Raw genomic sequence first — 15,418 nt, forward strand, 5'->3', positions numbered from 1 at the left:
TGTTTAGCGTTTTTTTAGAAATTGTCCGTTTCGCGTATAGTTAGTCCCGTTGGGTTCGTAAGATTTTTCCGAATTGAACGGTGGTCTCGGAAAAATTTAACTCGCACCGAGCGAGAAGATGGGACCCGTTACAAATTCGGGTGGAATTAAGTTTCTTTTATTTATAATTTACACTTTTAACCCCTGAAAAAGTGTAAACTTGAGGGACCGTTGGACCGTTTGTAATGTGAACGCAAACTCAAAACGACAATACATATAACTGAAACTACACACTTCTTCACCACTTTAGTATGTAAAGTATTAGTATTAATATTAATATTAATTAATATTAATATTAATAAGTATTAATATTAATTAATATTAATATTAATATTAATATTAATATTAATTAGAATTTTAACAAAATTGTTTTACAATCATTTTATACTTATTGATAGCTAGCTTAACTCACTGATAGAGCTATTTAAGCTAGTACGGATCATACACTTCCGTAAATTGCTTGCAACAATAAAACAAATTGATTTGACTACGTTCACGATAGGATTGATAGGCGTGCGTGGTTTGGCTAGTGCCTCTCAAATATGAAAAGAGAATTTATATGTATTATATTACTAGTGAGCCTTCGGCTGTGCATAATGCACAGCCCAGATTTTGATATGAAGTGTGACCCAACAAGCCTAATGTTCTCAGAACTTCAAACTTGAAAAAATGTTGACGTATTATAAAAGTATTCAATATCAATATGATTTATGATTAGAAGGATTTCAACGGTTCATTAAACGCGCTGAGAGTAAGATTCACATCCCAAAATTATACACGGTATATGATACCATGTAAACATTGTCTCAAACGCATACACTTGAGAACGAAGAGAACGAATATAATGATGCAAAATAAATAGCCATCAAACACCAAACTCGGAATGTTTAAATGCCGCGTTTGACCAATGACTTCGATAACTTCACAATTATCAAAAGAACTATATCACCAATGACTTCGATAACTTCACAATTACGACCAAATATGTTTCTTGCAAGGCGAAGTCATCAAACTTTATTAGATAATAATTATAATTAATTTGATAATAAGAAATTAGCTGAGCTAAGCTTGTTATTCTACAGTTTTTGAAAGTAGATATCCAAGTAAAAAATGTACAAAATATAACATCTCAAATGGTTAGAAAGATCCCTAACAGTGCGTACTTCAAGGGCCAAGAAATAAAATTTGAGAGGCAAAAGTTGTTTAATACGGAGTATATCAGATGCATAAGACAATCATACCAATGGGTTCCTAAGAGACTTCCTTCCCTTTGCTAACAAGTTTTACTGCCCTTCGGTTATTAGCAGATGCCAACAATGACCCGTTGCTTTTGCACTCCAGATATAATAAGTACTTTATAAGAATAAGAACTGCACTAATCCGTTTCTACTTAAATAATTGCTTGACCCGTTCTGATTGTAGACATGTCCTTTATGCAAACCCCAAGTGATGGTAATATTTGTATGATAAGATGTTTCGCTTCACTGAAACTACCTTGAAGAAACCAGTTGTTGCTATTGTACCCATCATTTCACCAAACCCATCTCACAGAAACTGGAATCAATAGTAAGAGGATGAAAATGACAACCAACCAAAAAAAAAAAAAAAAAAAAAAAACGTTAAAAGTAAATCAGTCTGTTACAATGTAGAAGCCAAAATTAAGGCATACAAATTAGAAAGTGACTATACAAGTGAGGACAGTAACACATGATACCTTCATAAAGAAGCATCCCACATAAGATGGTCAGTGGTTCCTATTATTATATACAATACTAATTTCCATTATTGAGTTGCGATTGGGTAAGACCTTCAGTAAGTTGAAAAAACATCTAGTCAGAGTTTCGTTACACGAACATTGAAACGATAATCAACTCTAATTAATCAAATCGAAGTCCCTTTCTTTATTTACACCATGTATATCCAAATTTCAATTAACCTTCCGCATACAAGAGCGGCCATATTTGGCTCCTATATTAGGTGGACAAGATTAGAATAGGTTGAAAAATAAGCAAAATTTGAGAATTAACATCATCAAGATTTCGATTTGAGAATTAACATCCAAATATCAAGATTTCGATTTGTAATTTTTGATTTCTTAATAATCACATATCTCACAAGAAAAACATAAAAAAAGTAATAAAAAAAGAATACCTGTCATTATTCTTTCTAGTGTGGTTTGTGCAAAGCAAATAACATGAATATAAGCGAGACCTATAAACAAACAGACATAAAACCGGTGATGAAAAAATGAACTAAAAAACCAATAACATCTAACAAGAAGACTTCTTAATTGAACATCTTTCCCAATCCTTGAAACTTGACACTAAAAAATTTCATACATAAAATCAATAAATCTATTAAATACTGATCACTTCAAAATCATTGGCTTATATATCACAAATCATAAATCATAACCTAGCCTAGGAATCAAACACCGATACTGATTCTAAAACTAAAAACGTAGCATCTAAATTAGGGTTTAAGATAACAAATCACACAGAGTCGCCAAAATATGTTAATAACACGAACACCACATTACTACAAATTAATGATTATGTATATAAAAGTGATAATGAACGGAACACATAAATGAATCACTTGATATACCATAAAACATAGCAATACAAAATTATCATGACACTAAGAAATTTAAGTAACCTATTTTACGACGGAGTGCAACCCAAATCCTAGCATCTAGTACCTTCATAAGACGAGAAAAAGTGTTTGTACTAAAAAAGTAGAAGAAAAGCAAAAAAAAAGAAAGAAGAAGATGGGTAAATATATGTGTGAAGATTTTACAATCAGAGAACAAGTAGAAAGTTTAAATTTTTCTGTGGTTTTTTGGGAGAAACCGTTGCAGGGGAGATGGATGAAGATGATTCATCAATTGGTTAAAGGAACGTGTCGATTGGTAGAAGATGATTCATCAGTTGTTTAAGGCACGTGTCCATTCAGAGTAAGCATACATGAAGGCTGGTGTTGGAGATATTTTTGAAGATATTTTGGTATGAAACAGTGAATGGGCGGTTGTAACGTTAAAAAAGGATCCAGATGTGTGACCCAATCCGAATGCTAGTTTAGCCTATGATATATTGACACGTGTCAATAGTTGGAGTGAAACCTGAGGAAACTCCTCTTTTATGTATAGTAGTAAGATAAGATAAGAGATAAGAAAGATATATTATATACTAGTTTTTAAGAGCCCGTGCGTTGCACGGTGCTGGCTAATCAAAACTAAGTATAAAATACGAATGAACTTATTAACAAATAACAAAACATCTTACATATGTTACAGTATCTGGAGTTATTTTGATTGTACCATTTGGTTTTCTTTGATTTGGTTCCATTATGTTACAGTTTATGGATAATTCACTAAAATCTAACATGTAAAGCTTTAAAATAACTATTGGCAGCTTTTTTTCATAAGAAACGCAATGGGTGTTTTGTATCTCAAATGACTGACGTTTTGGATCAATAAGGTTTAAGATGTTGGTTAAAAAAATGGAAATAGGAGAATGGAATATGTTGTGTAGAAATGAAATCATTAGTAACTGCAATATATAGAAGAATCAATTAACTGTAAATATGTGCTTTGAAATTTTGAACGTTCATAACATTCTATACATAACGTTAATGTACATTGACAAAACAACATAAATAGAAGTCCTCTTAGAACGTTCATTTGAGCACAAGTTAGAAAACATAAAACATGAAGCTATTAGATAGAGTGAAAATCTGCAAATGTCCATAAATTTTAAGATAACAAAAGTGAAAGCATTGTTATGGACTACTTTACAACATATTAATGTAGAAGCTTGAACATGCAAACAAAATACTGCCACCAGATAGTAAGATTAAATACATACATTTTATACTTTACCATGGTTGTAGGAACCAATAATAAGGAAATTCAAAAGAAGGTTTCAACAACTTCCTGGTTAATTGATCAGAAGGGCGTGTTTAGTTGTAGGAATACACCCTTGTTATAAGAATATGCGAATAGACACTGATCACCAGGTTTCAATCCATGTGGTCTAAGATAAGGAACCCAGCCTGCAGATACACTCAACTTCCTTTTACGTTTAGTTCCTTCGTTGATAATCTTCCTGCTCCATTCCTTAAGTTGTTGATCAATACAAAACACTTTTTTTCCATGCCTGAGTTTAGGAAAAATGTTCAACTCATCTGGAAGACGCTATCAACAAAACATTAAATAACAAAACTTAGTATAATTGAACGTTTGAATGAAAGACTATTTAGGGATCAGTGATAAATAGATAGTTGGGGTAATAAGAATTATAATTACAAAGAAAAATGTAAGTAAGAAATGTACCCAGATTTTTGCTTTAGGAATAGTAAACCAAACAAACATGAAACTACCATGAAAAGCAAGTTTACAGAATTTGGGTAGACTATTTGTAATCAAAGTTTCACATTCGTTCTGTTTTGTTTCTTCAATAGCATCAACATCAATCGGTAGTTCCTTTGAACCAAACATTTGCAGACCTAATTGTGTTGCCATATTCTGAATGGATTTGTTAAAATAAGTAAATTAGTATAGGATAACACAATAATAAAAATTACTAATTTTAACAAAAAGGATAACACGTATTCTGAATGGATTTGCTGACCTCGAGTGTTTTAATTTAGAAATTTTAACAAAATCTAAGACAAAGCAACAGGCAGCCAAATCAACGAAAATTTAAAAAAACTTGCAATATTAGATAAGCCCGTATTTACTTCTTAATCGGCAATAGTATTTGAATTAGTTAAAATTTGGATTCAATTAAATTAAAACGGATTAAGATATCGGAACTTACAGTTCAATACTGCACGATGGCGATGTGGATTGGCGATGGAGTTGAGGAGAAATAGGATCGACTGGTAATGTGAAAAGGGGAAATGTAAACCCTAGATATGAATGTTGAATCGTTTTTGATCAGGTACTTTTAATGGGCTGATTTAAGTGGGCCGTATTTTCATGTACACATTGGGCATACTTGAAGAACATCTTTAATTCATTAGTATCTTGTATAAATGGACCGAACCAAAAATGAAAGAATGGATGTTGGGTATAAATGGCATTGTCAATGACAATAATAATGATCAAAGCTGATCAATAACATTTTAGTAACTATATATTTATGGTTTGATATAAAACCATATTTTTTACCATTTATGGGGAAAAATTACTAAAGTATTTTGAACTATATACATTAAGAATGGCTAGTTACAAAAGGTATAAGTATTTGTATGTATGATAAAGTGAATTGATATAAAATGCACGCTTGGTAAATCCAGAAATTACCACAGAACAAAACAATTTACTTAGACGACACATAGTACATTATGTAAAAAAACAATGTTCAAATTACAACCAATCCAAAATAAGCTTTTCTAAGGAATGATATAAAGATTCGTAAACTGGATGAATAAGGTTCGATAAAAATTTTGGTCCAAAAAGCAAGTATTTTGATATAAAAATTATATAAAAAAACTAAGTATAATAGATTTGATATATATTTTATATCAACTTGATAAGAATGATATAAAAATCATAAGTATCAAAAAATTGATACATATTTTATACCAACTTCATAAGAATGATATAAAAAAACTAAACGGCAATATAAAACTATCACTCATAAACATACATATAAAACCACATTGGTCCAAACAGAATCTTAGTATTGCAATATTGTGAATGGGTTAAATCGTCTTCAACACTTTACTTTCAGTATGCAAGTAAAATCTGCAAGGAAAAAACAAAAAGGAAAAGCAAATTATTGAGACGTTACAAAAAAGAAAAAAAAAACATAAAATAACAAAATACGGAAATATAAATGAAAATGTAACCACTTAATGGATTACTGTCTAATTTTCATGTTGAATGTCATATAGTTTTATATATTGAATAAAAAATAGTAGATGAATAGTGTTCAAGATAAATGAAATGTTATTTTAATACCTTGCCTTTATAGGTGCTGCAAAACTTCTTTGAAAACGACGTTTTTTGTTGTATCTGATAATTGGTTGTCTTTGTTGATAATAAGCACTTTAAGACCATTTTTCGATGTTACCCTAGACAAAGCGACATAAAGCTGACCGTGGCTGAAGACTGGCTTGGGAAGGAATAAACCAACGTTGGCCAAAGATTGTCCTTGGCTCTTGTTGATAGTCATTGCAAAGCATACGGCTATTGGAAATTGTCTCCTTTGAAACCTAAAAGGAATTCGTTTGTCCGAAGGTACGATTAACATTCTTGAAATAGCAGTGATTTTTCCTACATGTGTACCAGTTAACACTTTCGCTTTAATAACCTTATCACGAAGTTCCATCACTTGCAATCTAGTTCCGTTGCACAATCCACCCGATTGATCAATATTTCTTAGTAGCATAACTGGTACTCCGACCTTAAGAGACAAATTATGTTTTGGTAAACCGCCTATGTTAATGCTATTTAAATATTCAGTCGTGTACATCTCAGAATTGAAGTCTGCATCTCTATCTGATTGGCATACGTTGTCCGAACTTAGATAGGACCTTGCTTCACCCTCAAGTGATTCCATCATTCGATCATTTATGATGTTTACAATTTCGTGTGTTGGAGCCAGAATTGCACGTTCCTGATAGTACGTTGGATTTCCAAGATTTTGTAAATAATCTGGATAAATACACTCAATAATTGATCCAATTGGATCCTCAACATCATTGATTAACACATCTCCAGGCATTTGAATATCTGAAATCCCATCGTCGGTTGGATTAACATTTCCATCACCTATGTTTAATAACCAATCTGCAAAATTGCGTATTTCTTCTAGTTTCTTCTGGCTTTCTTCATTTGAAGAACCGGAAGGTACCATTGAAAGACGCATGTTCTGTGTTAGTTTTAGAACAGTTACATGATCCCATAGGTATGAGGAGTTCAAAGTAGAATTAACAATATCCTCTCGTTTACCATGTGTCACCACCGGTAGGACTTGCCTGAAATCACCCCCAAAAACAACAACCTTACCACCAAAAGGAATGTCCATGCTATCTGGATTTACACAACGGCATATGTCGCGAAAAGAACGATCCATAGTTTCCACACATATCCTTTGTACCATTGGTGCTTCATCCCATATAATTAACTTAGCTCTTCTGATTAAACCAGCTAAATTACTGTTTGGTAAAATTCTGCAATAGGATTCATCAGTTGGGTCAATCGGTATTGCAAATCTGGAATGTGCAGTTCTACCTCCACTTAATAACAACGCCGCTATTCCGCTTGAAGCAACATTCAGAACGATTTCACCTTTACTTCGAAAAGCAGCTGAAAGAGTTTTCCATAAGAACGTTTTTCCAGTTCCGCCGTATCCATATAAAAAGAAAACGCCACCTTTATCAGTTTCAACCGCATGTTGTATGGTGTCGTAAGCCTTTTTTTGATCTGAATTTAGTTTTTCAATTAGTTGATGATGCTCCGTTTCAAGTGCAGCCATATCGTACGATAGTTCATCAATAATTAATGGATTTTCAGACAAATTCAGATAGGTGGACGTAGGTAATGGCATTGAACTGTAGTTTGACAATGATTTACCATTTTTTTGCAGGGTTTTTTCGATGTCCTTCAATATAAGGTTCTGAATCATTTCTCTAGTTGGTTCAATACCTGAAATACATTTGTTGTACATATGAATTCAATTAAAAGAATATGATGAAGTACAGTAGGTAAACATATTTAATAGACACAAACATGTATTTTATTTGTTATAATAGATAATATATAATAATGTTTTCTGATTTTGATTACCGGATATGCGATGATGAATGATATCAGCAGATAAGTAATCAAAAGTCTTCTCAAATACTTCTTCTGGTCTACTTAAACTCTCTGTTAGAAGTAGCTGAGCAAAAAAATTTCGAAGCCAACAACCTGATCCCCAAGAACTTGCATCCTTTATACTTTCGATATATTCTGCGTCATCGTCTAACAACCCCATTTCATAGCAAGCGGCTTTGAAAGTTGGACATAAATTACCATTAACTGTCTTGATGTCTTCGTAGCAGGTAGGACCTCTAACATGGTTCAACAAAATTCGAAGGAAAAATAGTTCCCCGGTTTGAGGTGAAACATGATGAATACGTCCTATCGATCCGGTGAAATTCTTGCGTGGTGTCCATTGTCTTGTATCTTTGTTCCAAACAAATTTGGTTGGGAATTCGACGTATGTCAATTGTTTGGCTTCAGCGTTTGTTTCATTACATTTCATCCACTCTAAAAACTGAGATACATTAACTGACGGGTCTTCAAGAACCTCTTCAAGTAACTGTGCTTCATCAAAAATTACTGAATGCTGATCTTCCAAATGAAACGCCAAACGGATAACAGTTGGATTTCTATGGTTTATATCAAAAGACAACATTCGCCAAACTGCCTCACAGGATGATATGTAACGGCAGTCATAGAATTGGCGTATTTCATCAGTGTCTTCTTCGCATACACCTGCTGTAACTCTATCGTTGCCCTTGTGGATATATTTAAAAAGATACCTAATCGCTCCAACTTGGTTACACCATTCGACATTTATGTGTGCTTGGTATTTTTTTAGTAAGAAAGGATTATAAGGAACAACGTTGCCGTTATCAAGGTCGTGGCCTTGTTTCTTGATCGTTCGGCCATTATTTCTTCTTCTGTAAATTGGGTAGCCGTTGGTATCTAAAGTTGTTTCGTCAGTAAATGGTTTTGGAAAATTCTTGGTGCATTTTTTCTCAACGTTAGTGCATGAGCAATTAGGATTTTTATCACCGCATGGTCCGTGAATCATTAACTCCGACACAAGTTGATGTAGTTCTGGATCTTCATCTTTATCTGGAATTTCCGCACAAATATACTCGTCTATGTCTTCCGGTTCTGGAAGTTTGTCACGCTCATCAAGGAAGATGCATATATGTGCGTGTGGTAAACCGCGCTTCTGAAACTCGACCGTATATATTTCTGGATGTAAAAAACAACATATAATGAGTTTTATGTTAATAAAGTTTTGTTTAAATATAACGATTGTATTTCCACGCTTATATAAGACTGAAAAAAGAAAAAAGGTAATACTTTTGTATGTAAAATGTACGATAGTGATGAACAGAATTAGTAGTTTTAATTAATATTTTATTTAAAAACAAAAAGCAGATGTTGACATACCAGCCTTAACCCTGCCGAATATTTTATTCTGCTTAATATCATCCATCAGCCTATCAAGTTTAATTTTAAACATTCTTGATTGGTAAGCCGGTTTATCCTCTGGGTTGAAACCTGTACCCTCCAAGGCCCTACGAATTTCAGGCCATTTTGAGTTGCATGTGAAAGTTATGAATAGGTCAGGGTAACCATAAACTCGACACAGAGCCATAGCATCCCGATAGTTTTCGAGCATATATCTTGCACATCCTGTAAACGAAGAAGGAAGTTTAACTCGGTTACCCAACATACTGTTGTCAACATAACCTGATAGATTCGCATTTGTCAAGTTTCTGAATGTATCAGCTCTTTGAATTTTCTTGTTTTTTCTGATGTAGTAAATTCGTTCAGACTCAACCATTGTGTAAGCATCTACTAATAATTGTTGTTGAAGTTTCCTTGATAAGTGAACTAAAGTTGGAACTAAAGTTTCCTTGTTTTTTGTCGTCATTTTTCGAAAAAAACATGAACAAATGCAAACCTAAATCAGGAAAGTATATTGACTAAATAAATTAAAACTGAAAAAAGAAAAAACATTAATTTTACCTTCATAGTTGAACGAAACACACGTTGCCAAATTCAGTATCCTATCGCAAGTGCATGATTGTAACCATTATTACCGTTTGCCTCATGAAGTGCATGATTGTAACTGTTTGATAGACTCAAATATCCTGATCAGAGAAGTATTCTTTATGATTTTATAACATAAAATGCAGACATTACAATTTTAAAAGTCAATAATAAAGACAACGTAAACTTTTAAAAGGAAAAATATTTAAAGAAGAGAAAGGCTCAGATATAGGTATAAAATCAACCAACGGAACATGAATCAATATGGCTGCAACCTGTAGGTTACCCCGCCAATATACCAATCCATTTTTCTCATTGATCAACCCAACTCCAAGATAATTATCATCACAGCCTATTTTTTAACCTTGTTTATGTAAACCTCATCCCGGAGTTGTGGAAAAAATCATGCACTAACTTCGCTTGCCTACAAAGAGAAATGCTACCATGTCGAAGGACCACAGATATACACGGCGGAGAGAATGTGATGTCCAACGACGGCAGCAAATCTCTTGTAGACGAAGAGAAGCCGGTCATCAGTTCCAATAGCCGTGAACCCATACAATCAACAACGACCTGCATTTGGAACAATAAATCAGGATATTATGCATTTGGAATAATATGTATGACCCATCTGATTACAAATAGCCACCGCAATTTAATTTACATTAATTTTTATTATGACAACTACATCAAAAGTTTGCAATTGACAGGAAAAAAAAACACATTAGCAACGCAGAGCTGTTCATAAACAATAAATTTGATAATCAAAATACCCAAATTAGATTACACCACAAATTTCATAATCATGCACTAAATTCTCTTGCCTACAAAGAGACATGCTACCATGTCGAAGGACCACAGACATACACAGCGGAGAGAATGTGATGTCCAACGACGGCAGCAAATCTCTTGAAGACTAAGAGAAGCCGGTCATCAGTTCCAATAGCCGTGTGTTTCTCTGACAATCAACAACGACCTGCATTTGGAACAATAAATCAGAATATTATGCATTTGGAATAATATGTATGACCCATCTGATTACAAATAGCAACCGCAATATAATTTCGGTTAAGTCTTATTATCACAATATCATCAAAAGATTGCAATTAACACGAAAAAAAAACACAATAGCAACGCAGATCTGTACATAAACCATAAATTTGATAATCAAAAGTCACAAAATTAGATTACACGACAAATTGAACCCAAAGTACTCATTTTAGTATAATTAGCTCAACGATCCAGTTTTTTATAAACGAATTTCGAAAGCAAAATAAGAATCTAAAGATCCAATTGATTACAGAGTAAACCAAAAAATGTTTAATTAAATTCAAAAGCATCTGCAGTTTATAAACGATTTTAGCATGGGATGATTAAAAAATTAGGCCAGCCAAATAGTTCAACGTACTTGTAATCAAAAGAGAAATTTATGGCAAATAGAACACTTACCAAAATGTAACGGATTCATCAGATCCATGGTTCCTCCGTCCATCATTCCACCATCGATGGAAGGAACTGGAATCATCCGGTTGAAGTTGATGAGACCCAGAATCACCGGTTGATTTTCGTTTTTTGGAACGGAATGACTATTCGGACTGCGGTATTATTAAGCAGTAAAGAAAATTAATGGTGGATGGATTCCAGTTGCAAACAGATCGAACGATGGATCTGAATGGAAGAAGAAGAAGAATTATAGGAGAGAGAGAGAGGGTTTCAAAAATAAAGATAGGTGTTTGGTTTACGTTTTTGAGCGGAAGTTGAACTCAAAAAAGGGGACGCGTGTTGTGTGTATGAGATGTACACTTGTTGTGTAGATAGAGGTGGTTTGTGAGATACCGACACCTAAGCCTTATTAGGCATGCTTTAGGTTCCTCCGTCCATCATTCCACCATCGATGGAAGGAACTGGAATCATCCGGTTGAAGTTGATGAGACCCAGAATCACCGGTTGATTTTCGTTTTTTGGAACGGAATGACTATTCGGACTGCGGTATTATTAAGCAGTAAAGAAAATTAATGGTGGATGGATTCCAGTTGCAAACAGATCGAACGATGGATCTGAATGGAAGAAGAAGAAGAATTATAGGAGAGAGAGAGAGGGTTTCAAAAATAAAGATAGGTGTTTGGTTTACGTTTTTGAGCGGAAGTTGAACTCAAAAAAGGGGACGCGTGTTGTGTGTATGAGATGTACACTTGTTGTGTAGATAGAGGTGGTTTGTGAGATACCGACACCTAAGCCTTATTAGGCATGCTTTAGGTGGAGAAGAGATTATTATTATTATTATTATTATTATTATTATATGTGTGAGGGAATGATTATGGCATACCATTTTTTGTCACACATGGGCGATTCTAAAGCATTAGGAATGGGGTTCAAGGACCTCACTAGGTGAAATTTTTTTATTATAAAGTATTATACAAAATGTATAAGATATCGCTAAATTTATAGAGAAGATCCCACATATTTGTTAAAATAATGATATTTTTAAAAGAAAACCCCTTATTTTTAATTTTTTTTTTATAAATTACACCTCAAATTGTATAGGACCCCGTGAATTTTTAATCCTAGAATCGCTACTGGTCACACACCTTTTATCACAAACTTTACAATTATACTCTTAGTTTAATCTAGAAATTTGAACTAACATTATCTTAAGTAAAGTATAATAATAAGTTAATGATAAAAGGTGTATACGGACTAAAAATGGGTCCGTGAAGATTACCTCGTCTCTAATATAGTTTTCTTCGAGTCATATGTCAAATGTGTCCACAAAATTTGTGCCAACCAACACCAATACCTAACCATTGACAATAACTACATATATAACCTTTTTTTTACAACATAATCTTTATTAGAACTCCCACTAGCGAACAGCTAGAAAGGAGGAAAGAAGAATTACAACGGCTTCAGTAACCAAATGTTCAAATCAATTGCAAATAACACTAACACTTAGTTTAATTAGTGTAACAAGATAAATATTCATTCTAAATTCACATAAGATTGTTTTAATATTAGCTAGATATAAGGGTGTAAATGAGCCGAGCTACTCACGAGCTTCTCGAGCTCGACTCTTTAAAAACTTGATTCGAGCTGAGCTTAAACGAAAAGGATCGATTACTAAACGAGCTCGAGCTTCTTATATCGAGCTCGAACGGACTCACGAGCTTAAACGAGCTTTTCATGTATATACATTAATTAATATTAGTCAAAAGTTATTCTAAATAATTGCACAATAGTTATTATCTTTTATAAAGTATAAAATATAGTAATAAGCAAGTCGAAACTCTCTCCCTTAGGGCTCTCTTTCCGCAAGCCGGTGAGGAGTAAAGGATCTACCGATGTCTGTTGGTTGATAGTGAGAGGACTCTTAGTACCTGCATACCCAAAATGGGGCGCTGGTTAAAAAACTACCCGGCATGGGAAAGAAAAGCGGCGGACAACCGACTGAACTGGGGAGCCTAAACGAGAGTTGCGTGTCCTTGAGTGGTAGCTCACGCTCAAAAGCCCTTGCCCTATGTTAGCCAGTTTCAACTCTGGACTATACTGCAGCAGCGGTTGCCGCTCGATCGAAATGGGTTACTAGTATTATATATAAGTAAAATGAATGTAATAAATAAAATAAATAATGAAATTAAATAATATAATCATTAAAAAAATATTATTATATATACGAATCGAGCTTTCTTAAATTCAGCCGAGCCGAGCTCGAACTTTATATGCTAGGCTCGAATCAAGCCGTGCTCGAGCTCAGCGAATTCTAAACGAGCCGAGCTCGAGTACAGTCAAGCTCGATTTGTTCAAATTTTGGATCCACCACCACCCCACAATAGCTTAGTGATCGGCTTTATACCTCAGTAGCACCTTAGGTGTCATACCTCCAAATAGGGCCCGGGGTAAATATGACTTTTCAATATCATCACACAATTATATAAACGAGAACGACTCTAAATGAGACGCAAATAAATCCAATAATTCAATTGCAGCGGAAACGAAATTGTTTTACATGGTAAACCCAAAATGTAATAAATGTTTGACAAATGCTAAGATATAAATAAATGCGGACTTCAATGCATCAGCTAGCAAAGCAACATAGGGCAGCACATAAGATATTCTTCACCTGAGACAAACATGCTTAAAATGTCAACACAATGGTTGAGTGAACATCATAGGTTTAATAATTAATAAGTTTAGACCACAAGATTTATTTCAAAACATCAACATATTCAATATGCCATGAGTTATAATATCGAGCTAAACATTAACCCCTGACACTGTACGAGTGTCGGTAATCATTATTATGTACCCCCTTGACGATCGGTCAATGGGTAGAGACGTCGCTCTCAATAGGTCTACTCACAATAATTAAGCTTGCAACATTTTAATTCCAGCAATTAACGATATTATGGCGGGGATTTGCATGTAAAGATACAATCAATACAAGTTAACAAAAGTCTCACGAAGTTGCATATTAAAAAGTTTAGGCACTTGTGTCTAAATTGTATATCATTTAAAATACAAACATGTGTCTCACCCCAAGATTTATAAAATACATTAAAATATGTAAAAACGGGGCTATGAGTTCACCTTAGTAGCACAGAAGAGTTATTTCACAAGAGAAATGAATTAAACGGAAGAACGTGATCGAGATCTCAACCTAGAGATAGAATGTATGATCAGATATTGCCTAATAGACATAAGTATAATAACTATACTAATTATATCGGTTTTCTAAAAGAATTTCCATTTTCGGAAGGTTACTATTTATGGAAAGTTTCCATTCATAGTAACTTTCCAATTATAGAAAGTTCGGGTTATAATCTTTAGCAAGATGTTGTACAACTCTCTCAAACCCCGTTGCTATCAGATAAGTCACTCTGATGATCTGTTGTTACCGGGCTCCCAGGATTCTTGACCAGAATCTATGTCTTGGCATTCGAAATCCACAAGCGGTTCCCATAAGGCAACAAGGACCACCCTAGGCCATATATAGCGATGAGGTTCGTATATAGTGCACGTTATCTTTCGATTATAACCTTCACATATTATAGGTGTTTAAACTTGACTTTATTATATAGCTAATTTAATTATATATATATATATATATATATATATATATATATATATATATATATATATATATATATATATATATATATATATATATATATATATATAGTTACTATTAGTATTATATAACTATTAATAGTTTTATAATTATATATGTATTATTACTCAAGCTATAATTACTATATTATGACTTGGATTAATTAATATTTATAATACTAATCACTATCTCATACAATATATATAACGTAATTGGTTATATTATTTGTTATTTAATTTACAAGATACCTATTAATATAGCATTTATTAACCCAATATTATCCATAATTATCTAAATAATTAATTAAATACCTAAGAATCATATACATAATTTTTATAGTCTTAGTTAAATATAAAAATCAGTAGAAAAAATTAAGAAAATATTTTTATTTCATTTTTGTATTTATATTTGTTTTTATTCTTGATTTAATCACAAAACAAGTTTAATTCTGCATAAAATACTATATAAAGCTAAATAATTATTTT

The 15,418-nt window shown here is 33.2% G+C and overlaps 1 protein-coding gene across 1 annotated transcript; it reads right to left on the bottom strand.

Annotated features, from left to right (window-relative positions):
- Positions 1 to 3,985: 3,985 nt before the first annotated feature.
- Positions 3,986 to 9,710, bottom strand: LOC139901994 (uncharacterized). Its single transcript, XM_071884652.1, has 5 exons — positions 9,224 to 9,710; positions 7,838 to 9,022; positions 6,120 to 7,696; positions 4,373 to 4,564; positions 3,986 to 4,234 (listed from the first exon to the last, which is right to left on the bottom strand). Exons 1-5 carry the CDS (start codon positions 9,708 to 9,710, stop codon positions 3,986 to 3,988), a joined length of 3,690 nt encoding a protein of 1,229 aa, XP_071740753.1.
- Between the last annotated feature and the right edge of the window lie 5,708 nt (positions 9,711 to 15,418).

Source organism: Rutidosis leptorrhynchoides, chromosome 3 (genome assembly GCF_046630445.1).
Source record: "Rutidosis leptorrhynchoides isolate AG116_Rl617_1_P2 chromosome 3, CSIRO_AGI_Rlap_v1, whole genome shotgun sequence".
NCBI classification, from domain to species: Eukaryota; Viridiplantae; Streptophyta; class Magnoliopsida; order Asterales; family Asteraceae; genus Rutidosis; species Rutidosis leptorrhynchoides.